The sequence below is a fragment of the Hyperoodon ampullatus genome (assembly GCF_949752795.1).
Source record: "Hyperoodon ampullatus genome assembly, chromosome: 2".
Classification (NCBI taxonomy): domain Eukaryota; kingdom Metazoa; phylum Chordata; class Mammalia; order Artiodactyla; family Ziphiidae; genus Hyperoodon; species Hyperoodon ampullatus.
The window spans coordinates 102,319,844-102,330,192 of NC_136915.1; the positions used below are offsets into that span (position 1 = coordinate 102,319,844).

Consider the following 10,349-nt stretch of genomic DNA (forward strand, 5'->3'; position numbering starts at 1 on the left):
TTAGAAGGGAATGTTCTGTACAATACTAGGCACATTGTCAATTTACAAAAAGAAAGAAAGAAAGAAAGAAAACAACCAAAACACAAAACAAAACATCGTGAACAGGTGAACGAAAAATTTCTAAATTAAGTCTGAAAAGTTAAAGCAAAATTTTAAAATATAAAGAAAGGGAAAAAATTTTAATGTATCAGGAAAAACAAGGACTATGAGTCATAAATGAAAAATGTATGGAAGTTTGATTGTATAAAAATGTATAATTTCTAATCTAATAAAAAATCATTAGCAAATTCAAAAGGTAAATAAACTGGGGGAATATTTGTAATCCACATTGCAGATGCAAGACTAAGTTTCTTAATATTTAAATAGCTGTTACAAATGAGTAAGTAAAAACACAGCACAACAAAAAGAATGAATAAAAGAGTAGGAATAGGCAATTTATAGAAAAAGATTGATAACTATTGATAAACATAACTGTCCAAATTCATAATTAATAAAATAAATTTAATAAATTAAAACAATAAGTAAGATACACTTTTCAACCATGATACTGGCAAAAAGTAAAAAGCTCTAATAAAACACAGTGTTAATGAAGATTACGAGGAAAAAACCATTTTCAAAAGCTCTTCATAGAAATATAAAGCTGTTTTTTTTAGGCTGTTAAGATCTATTTGTGAGACAATTTGGCAGCAGTTATAAAATTTTAATTTATGTGTTCTTTAAAGTATGTGTTCTTTGATTAAGTACACTGCTAGGAACTTATTCTACAGATGTATTCTTACTAATATACAAAAAATATATAAACAAAAAATGTATATTACAGCATTGTTTGAAGAAAAAAAATCTGTATCTATATATCTACCTATTTATGAAACTTAATTATCCACAGGTTAAATAAAATGTTAGAAACAGCCAAAATGTCTACCAGCTAAATAAAATCCTTTTACATCTATACCAAGAAATACAGTACAGCTATGTGGATCTCTATGTGCTGATACCAAAAGAGCTCCGAAGTATATTAATTATATATTTTTTAAAATGGCAAGACATACAAAGTCTGAAGAGTATAAAACTATTTGGGGAAAAAAAATATTTTCATGTGCATAAGATTTTCTGGGATTAGTAGGAGGAGGTTTGGGAAACTTTGGCTTTCCGTTTTGTTATTTTATATTATTGTGATTTCTTGCTGTGCTCATTTTAATTTTGTAATAAGGAAGAAGAGAACATTAAAAAAAAATACCGTCTCTTCATTAGATATGTGGGAAAGGTACACAAGACATGTTACAGAAAAAGCAGGTATTTAAATATTGTGTACTGTACAGGCTTTATAACTTCAAACTAACTACAATGACAAAAAGTATACTGGGGCTATAAAATATTGTTCAGTATGAAAGAACAAACACTGTGAGCTCCTGAGTCCTATTTGTATCCTTAGCACCAAGCACCTCTTCGGAGCCCATGAAGTGTTTGGAAAGAAAAAAAAAAAAGAAAGAGGGAAGGGAGGAAAGGTAATTTACCTGGAAAAGACCTTACAAAAGATCATTTAAATGGCTTTAACATATTCACATCTATGGGTTTTGATGATCTGCATTCCAAGACACTGAATGAAGGTTAAGGGGTTTATAAGCCAATAGGAAAATCTGTTGAGAATCTGTAGGGATCAAAAAAGTACTAGGTTGTCCCTTTTTTTAATGTGACTTCAACACACAAAATTATAATTTTGAAGAAGGACAATAAATCATTTTGTGATACCTGATAACTGAGAGTTAAGAACTGTTTATGCTGGAACAGATTCGGTAAAACCTAGCATGTACTGGCAGAGTAGGTAAATATAACTATCTGGTTCTATGAGGCACTGTTGATATACAGACAAAAGCTTAAGGAGGTAAACAAAAATCTGAGAACTGTGACTATTGAGACAGGAGATCCTCAGGCATGAGAGAAATTCCTCGGGTCCACTGAAGGAGTTGGCCACAGGGACTGAGTAAATGTATATTTCCTTTGAGCCGCGCAAAAGAAAACAAATTTGTAGGGACTACTCCTTTTTGTGTGTGTATGTGTTAGAAGTTGGCAGTTTATGCCCTTGAATTTTTTCTTTTCAATAATGATACAGTGAAAAAAAGGATTTGGCTCTTCAAAAACTTTTCTTAGAGCCAAATTTACTAAAATGTTCCTAATCCATAAAGCATTCAAATAAAATAAGAGATCGGTGATAATCTACCTAGGGTGGCATATCTGGTGAATACAGTTATCAGTAGAGTGCTGTTAATATGGGAAAATGATAATGTTTTCCAAGAATTTGTCCTGGTTCCAGTGTCTTGATATTTCACAAAATTTGCAATTTATAATTTATTTCCTTATCTATAAAACAATAATATTTGCTACATGCGGTTATTTAGAAAAACAATCATAGTAGAGAAGAATAAGACTTTGTGGTATCATGTTCCTTGATTCAAATTGATGTTTCCTCCTCTGGCTCAGCTTCTTCCTCTGTAAAATTAGGATAGTCCCTACCTCCCAGTGTGGTCATACGTTATACACCAGATAAAGTACATAAAGAAACTATTACTTCATTCAGTAAATGGTAGCTATTATTATTAACAATAACCAGAAGTATTTCTTCTACAGAAGAGAAGGCTAAAATGTTGTAATAATTGCTTTTGAAAATATGAAAACTCACATTTAAAATGGTGACGAGAGATTTTAATCATCACAAAGTAAGAAGAAAGAGTCTTGAATTACTGAAAGGGGAAGTTTATTTTCACATAGTAATTGTTAGAATGAAGAAGAGATTTTCAATGGAAATTAAGAAATTTCTGTCTTTGGAAGTCTGCAAAAATATGAAATATTCTTTTCTGGTATGACTTGGCTGTTGTTTCTCACTTATGAACCTCACAGACAAAAATTGCTAAACTCTACACATCCTTTGCCAGACAACTAAGTTAAAGTTGTAAAGAAAATTCTACAAAAATAATTCACTATAGATGTTAAAAGTTTCTTAATTAAGACAATCTAAGTTTTATCTCGGCATCTGAAGGATAAAACTACTAAACTTATTAGGTGACTATAGGTTGAGTACCACATACATTCAGTATATATATAGTTAATATTTTCATTCCTCCACTGAGAGAGTCTATACTGACAAAAGACTATAAATCAAAGTAGTACTACAAAATAAGGATGCAACCTGTCCATGAAAATTAGTCTCATTGGTTTATAACTATTTTTAAATTTATTTACTTATTCATCTAATAGTTATTACTTGGTACAGAACTAAACAAAAGGGATTTGAGGAAGAACTAGAAATAATCCCTTAGCCTAAAGAAGTTTTATGTTTAAGTGGGATAGACAGGAAAGTAAACCAAAAATTATAATTCACATCAAACATTAAATTATATAATGATTCGCCCCTCATATGCTAATAGCTATGGACAGTTGGAACAATTCTTACCTTTAGAGGGAGGTACATCTTTTCCAGTGTAAGGGTGTAACTTTACCCTCTTCTTCCCTCTCTTAGATTCAAATATATCATCTATTTTCAATACAAGCTGAAAAAAGACCAGAAAAGTACAAGTTAAAACAAACACCAACAAGTTTTGCAGCTTGATATTAACTTATTAGTGATTCTCATTCAGAGAAAGATCTACTTTATACATAAAAACCTTTACATTTTTCAATTTTGAATCTAAAATTATCTTTAGTAAGATGATATGCTATTCTAATACATACTCCATTTAACATGGGTAAGAGAAGTGGGAAAGGATATTTCCTTTCCAGAGGAATTTAGCACAGGTTCTTAGAGATTGCTTGTCATTCCAGGTCACAACATGCAAGAAATCTGGCCACTGCACTCCATATATTGACCAAGCCTTACCAATGGACTCAAGTTTTTGCTTGCCCAGAGTAGGAAGTGGGATATTTACTCACTTGTAAGGCAGGGTGAGGCACAGTTATGTCTGCTCCCAGGAATATTTGCAAAGAGAGGATAATCACACTTAGAAAGCTTTAGCCAAAAGGAATACTCCTTTGCTACCGGGAGCACTAATACTATAATTTATTTTGGAAACATGTCATAAAAATAGGAGATTCTCAAATATGCCCAAGTATAAAACAATGTTCCATTTAATATGCATTATTCATTAAAGTTTTTTCTTTGCTTCTGGGAAGTGTGTATAAAAGAGACAGACAGACAGACTGGGCTTAAAAAAGAGAAAAGAACTAAAGCTGATCAACAGCCATTTTTAAAAGAAGAAATTGATTCATTTTTCTATGTATATTTTTCTTAAAATTCCAAACTTTTTCTTAACTATCAATCTTGATTTAACATATTTAATGCCCAGAATTACAGTTGTTAGGAATATTATATAATGTGATAACCAACAAAGTTGTTTGAGAAAAATGCTCTTGTTTTTTCCTTTGTCCTTGTTTCTCTAGCAATCCTGGCAATCCATAGGCAGTGAATCAGTCCACTGCAAGAAAAATAACATGTGAGAAACATGTGCTTCCAATATGCAGATTATTCCCACATTTTTGGAAGAGTTTATTCTTTTAAAGATTTTCATAGCTATAATTCAAACAAAAAGTTACCAATATTCTTAAATATTAGCATTATAAAAAAAATAAGAGAATCCAACATAAAAAGGTATTGCTAGGGGCTATAGGAAAGATGTATGAGAGTAAACATGTATTTTGGATACATAAGGACCAAAAATAGTAGAATTATTCATGTGTATTTGAAAAGTATACTTAAAAGTATAATCAAATGTTATAAAGGAAAGGGAACTATCTATTCTAGAAATATGAGATAAAGTAATAGACTTAAATTTTGATTATGAGCTAGGAGCCTATAATTACCTTCTAGTTACAGGAAATACTGTAAAATATTCTTCCTAAGAAATGATGGAAACCATATTGCTGTACACACTTGACACAAACAATATAAAACATTAGGAAATCTACTCTAGCAAACAATCCCACACAGATTGCCACAGTAGAGAAAGAAAGGAAGGGTAGGGAAGAGGCATATGGACTAGATCAGTTACTTTCAAACTATGAAACCAGTTTCCCTTCCAGAGATAGCTCTAGTCATCAAAGAGGAAATAAGTGAAAACTGCTTTCCTCATGGAATGTTGTTCCCGAAGATGGTCCAAAACCAAAATTTGTATTGCAAATGAAACATCCTAAAAGGATTTAATCCAAGGAGGGTCACAGGTAGAAATGCTAACAGTCTGTTCCTGCCTGACTATCAAGAATTCATCACCATTTTTCTCTTCCCCACTTCTCAAGAAAACCTTTGGGAAAATATCCGAACAGGAAAAGTTGGATCATCTCACCTATAATCAGAAAGAGAACAGGCTTTGAGTACTCAAGGGATCCACAGTACATAAAATACTGAGGCATGAAATCAAAAGCACTGCAAATATCCTTGGGTCTCATTAAATTCCACAATCCATAATTTCTAAATATTTGTTAATGATATTCCAAGAACCACATCTTAAATACAACTCCTTATGTGTTTGTGTTCTAGCCCCTGTGAACACATGATCTGCTGTTTCTGGAACATGTGGGAGGCTGCTTTGCTGTGCCAGCAATTCTTTTTTTTTTTTTTTTTTTGGAAGTATAGTTGATTTATAATGCTGTGTTAGTTCCTGGTGTACAGGAAAGTGATTGTTATGCATTATATATACATACATCCTGGAAATTCTTTAAACCTCTGATTTTTAAGTAGTCCTCACTATACACAGGAGAATAAACACCTAAAGATTTTTTTTTCCAGAGAGATCAGTTTAGTGCTTTACAAAAAACTCTGTGTCTTTAACACTTCACATATTAAAGAGGGAGGGGCAGGAAATGGATCAGAAGAATTAAAGTAACTGTGGAACAGAATATTTCCCAAGGAACCAATCAGCAGTTACTACACCAAGAAACAGCTATGACTTTTGTTTAATGTTAAAATCAGGTATAGAAATCATGTGCTAAATGAATAGAGCTACTTCAGATGGGATTAAAGACAGGAATACTATTTAAATGATTTTATTTCTGCATAGTAATCCTGAAAACATTCTGAATTACAGAACAAAATAACATAAAGAGTTTTTAAATATTTTCATGTAATTTCTTAAAGTCTCTCCTAAAAAATATATATTACAAATAATCCAAATTTCTTTATTTTGGTTCAGTGGCTCTCATTGAGATGATTTACAGACTTATTGCCTTTTCTCCCTTGAGAGAAGTTATTTATTTAATATAATTGGCAAAAATTTCTTTTCCCAAGTAATAGTAAAATTTCTTTTTTCCTTCCTTTGAGTGGACATTTTTGGCATATACTTTGTCATTACTGAAAATTTGTAAACTCAGGCACAAAACTGAATTAACTTTGGCTGTTATACAAATGAGTGAGAAAAACACTGAAGCCAGTTTACTAGAAGGTCCTTTTACATGAGGTTCTAGGGCTTCCTTCACACCGGCAGCTGATTTTAATGAGAACTAAGGTAACTAGAGTGAAGCCCTCCATCTAAAATCAATTTTCCAAATCCACACACACACACAAAAACCTTGGCAAAAGCCATTCATGCATTTTTCTTTCATGAGCAAAAACTTAGCTTAAGGCTGCTTTCCAAATCTTCTAATTACAGTAGGTCAGTTCTAACCTATTATTCGTTTCAGTCTAAAGTTTATTTATTCACATTTGTGGAAATGCTGAAGTAAGAGTTGAAGAATCAAAGTACTGGAGTCCTTACCCTTGGAAGATTTTTCCTTTTCCTGTTTGCAACTTCTCCAGCTCGGAAAAGCTTCCATTCAGTTAAAGTGACAGGCAACGTGGTATCCTTTGTGAACTTTGACCATAAATAAACTTGTGAGTTCTTCAGTTCCATAGTCCTCCGGTGAAGGAACTGAGGTTTGGGAGCAAGCTAAAACAGAAGAGGTACTGCTAAGGTAAGATCATCTAGGTAATGCCTGTGTTCTCAAAGTCAAAGCTATCCCCCCCAAATATTTATCTTTCCTTTAAACTCATCTAAAGTGAGGACACCGTAATTTCTTTTTCACTGTTTGTAAAGAAGTTTCTTGGGTTTCTAATCCAAGTTCTTCTACAACAATGTAATCAAATTTCCAGAAAACAATAGCTCAGAGTCCTCATTAACTCAAGGCAGCCTTTGCTTTCAGGGCTGGTGAGTGTTTTCAGGGACCAGACAGGTAATTTAGGCCACAGGTTGATGTGAGACTATTACAGTGCTGTGGTAACTATAGTGAACTAAAAGTTTTATGGTCTGTCTAAAGGTGTTTGTATTCAAGTCTTCTGAAGCACTAAAAAAACAAACAAAAACCCCCTCCCCAAAACCAAAAAAAAAGTTTTGTGCTGCTCACTCCAAAACAAAACAAAGAACAATAAACCCACATTTCAGTGCCTCTTAGTTTTGGCCTAGTTAAACCATTTTAACCTTTTTGTAGGATCATAAATAAGATTCTAATATTTTCTTATATTATTTCCCTGGTTATACCTTGGGTGCTTTGAAAGTACTTTTAGGGGGTGGTAGCTTCCATGTTGAAAGAGATCTCCACATGGGCAAAGGCTGTACTGGAATATCTTCATATGGATTTTCTTTGGTGGGATCTTGAAAAATAATGAAAAAAAAAGTTTAGAGGAACATAATTAAATGGGAACACACTGACTACACTTAAAAGGAAAAGAAAGCAAAAACTGACTAAATATGTTCAGCTTTCTACTCTACATTGCTGTAGGGATGTAGGTCTCAAAATCAATGGTACTTTAAGCTCACAAACCACTCAGGCATCCAACCAACCTCAAAGAATTCTCAAAATACCATATTACACACATCTACTTCTGAACTGAACAGTCCAATAAACTAGTTGTAAAATCCATTAGAGAATTAAGGAATTTATACAACAAAGGTTTCAATATTAGAAAGGAAAATCTAGAGCAAGACATGCTTGATTGTAAAAGAAAATAACAGACTCTAGTTAAGGGCTCCACCAACTACATACGCACTAAATTTAATTGCAAAGTTTGTGGACACCTACATATGATATCCTCATAGATATTGTCCTCAGACTGTGTGTAATAAAGTGCTGAGCCAGAATTTCTTCTAAGTTCTTCATGAATCTTCCATGAGTTCTGATTTCGAAAGTGCTGAATGTCCTCAAATTCAAAGGATTTCCTTAAGAAAGAAGATACATTTTAAAGTTGTATCTTGTAAAACTCTAGTATTCTTTATATTGGTATGATAGACACAAATTGATAAGAAAAGGACTTAGTGTACAAAATTACAAAGGTGTTTTATCAGATACCTAAAAATAATAAATTAGGCTGATGCCCTATACGCACCATGAGAAAACTGGAGGCTTTTAGCCAATTACATTCATGTTCTTCTTTGGGTACTTTATTAAATTCACTCTGTAATAAAAAGTGAGGCTAACGCCAGCATGTTCTAAATGAAGTAGAAGAATGTACTTGCTTCCCTATACATTTTTTGTTTTCTTTTTTGGCCGCACCGCATGGCAGGTGGTATCTTAGTTCCCCAACCAGGGATCGAACCCACATCCCCTGCATTGGAAGTGCGGAGTCTTAATCACTGGACCACCAGGGAAGTCCCCTATACATTTTTAAAGATATAAAATGGAAGTTTTTCTACGGTACTTATGTCAGTAGATTGTCCTGGATATTACCTATACTCCTACTGTTTCGCTTGTACGTATTTCCCCTTAGGTTAATCAACATCTGTATAATCAAATTATAGGTGTAACCCACACATGGAAATGGAAATTGGTTTGAAAAGGAAACAGAAGCTCAATAGTTCTATAAGGAAAATACTTAAAATCATTACCTTTCAAATAAAAACATACCTTTTAGATCTCCCTCTGATTTTTCTGCCATAGTTCTTTGGTTCAGGTTCCTGAGAAGAGGCTAAAGAGGACTCTGTACAAGAATTATTTTCACAGTATTTTCTGTCACAGTTTCTATCTTTACATGGCATAACACCAGATTCAGATAAATATCTGAATGTCCTACGAGGTTTTGGCAAAGGATTTATAGAAGGTCCACATTCTTGTCCCTCAGGTTCAGAGTAAATGTTTTCTAAGCTCTTCGTTACTCCATGTGAACTATCCAGACCTCTGAAATTCAGTTTTTTTTCTGAAGAGTCACAATGTTCTAAAGCTAAATTTAAGACTTTATGTGGGGGAAGTGCTTCTATCTTCTTCCACAATATCTGTGAGGTATAGAAATTTCCTGGAGGTAATGAAGTCTCTGGATCCAAAACTTCTTTCCAGCTTTCAGTTTGTTTGGCCTGAGAACATACCCAGTTGGATCCTGATTCATTTTTAAAGAAGTGTGTATCATCATATTCACGTTTCTCACTTTCATCCTCACTTTGATTGTGGCTTTTGGCATTTTCATTAATACCTTGATCAACATTTTGAGAGTTGGTGACATCTAGCTTTTTGCCCTTTCCCTCAGCAACAGGATTTCTCTTAAGAAGAAGCTCTTGATTACAGTTATCATATCTCACTCCAAAGTCCTTTGGATCGCACTTATCTGGATTAGATTTACCATTAGTTCTTCCTTCCCACTGAGAAATTTTTTGTTTGATGTTTTTGCAGTGGCTTCTTGACAGTGTATGAATAGCAGAACGAGAAAAACCAACATCCATGTTCCCAGTTGGGTGCATGACAAGTGATGAATTTTACTGAGGTTCCATTACAAGTAACTGTGAAATACTATATTCTTTATCCTGTCAGTTAGAATCCAAACAATTCCAGTATTTTCCTTTCATCTTTAACTTGAAAATGTTTTAAAAAGAAAAATTCTGATCATCAATCCTTGTTGAAAATGGCTACAGCTTTATCTTCAATAATCCTATTAAAATGAAATGAATATGTTAACACAGTTTTATAATTTCCTAATTTAAATTCCACTAAAACACTGCCCACCTATCCCTAAATAAGTCACTTATATTTCATATGTAAAGATGTACCTGTCATCCATTAAGCAATTCAACCTCATAAAGGCATTCCTAAGATGGTGGTATAATATTACAGAGAAAATATTACTTATGGTATTTCTCAAATTGTCTGCTTTAACATTCTGCATATTTAATTTCCTAAAGTTAAGTAGAATGAGGTTTTATAAGAGATTACACATAGTAGTAATACAATATTATTTTGTGATAAATCAATTCTTTATGAAACCTTCTGTTAATGAAACAAGGACCAACAGAGTATTATAAAAAGCATACAGAAATACATCTCAAATAACCAAAAAGTTTATGTATACATCCAGAGGAAGAGCCAGTTAGTCTGGAAACACACCAATAGCTGATTTCCTTCTCCAGTGC

General features: G+C 33.0%; 1 protein-coding gene across 3 annotated transcripts in view; it reads right to left on the reverse strand.

Moving 5' to 3' along the window:
* The window catches only part of DENND2C (DENN domain containing 2C), a gene marked incomplete at both ends in the record, with an annotated part of 34,710 nt that extends 25,027 nt beyond the window's left edge, over positions 1–9,683 (reverse strand). Inside the window, 5 exons of one of the 3 annotated variants that reach the window (XM_079696359.1) lie at positions 3,449–3,545; positions 6,738–6,908; positions 7,497–7,609; positions 8,038–8,174; positions 8,860–9,683. In XM_079696359.1, coding sequence (XP_079552485.1) covers positions 3,449–3,545; positions 6,738–6,908; positions 7,497–7,609; positions 8,038–8,174; positions 8,860–9,683 — 1,342 coding nt within the window. Of the gene's footprint in view, positions 1–1,312; positions 1,411–3,448; positions 3,546–6,737; positions 6,909–7,496; positions 7,610–8,037; positions 8,175–8,859 lie in introns of those variants that run through there. The other 2 variants (XM_079696360.1, XM_079696361.1) reach the window with 2 other exon arrangements.
* Positions 9,684–10,349: the final 666 nt, after the last annotated feature.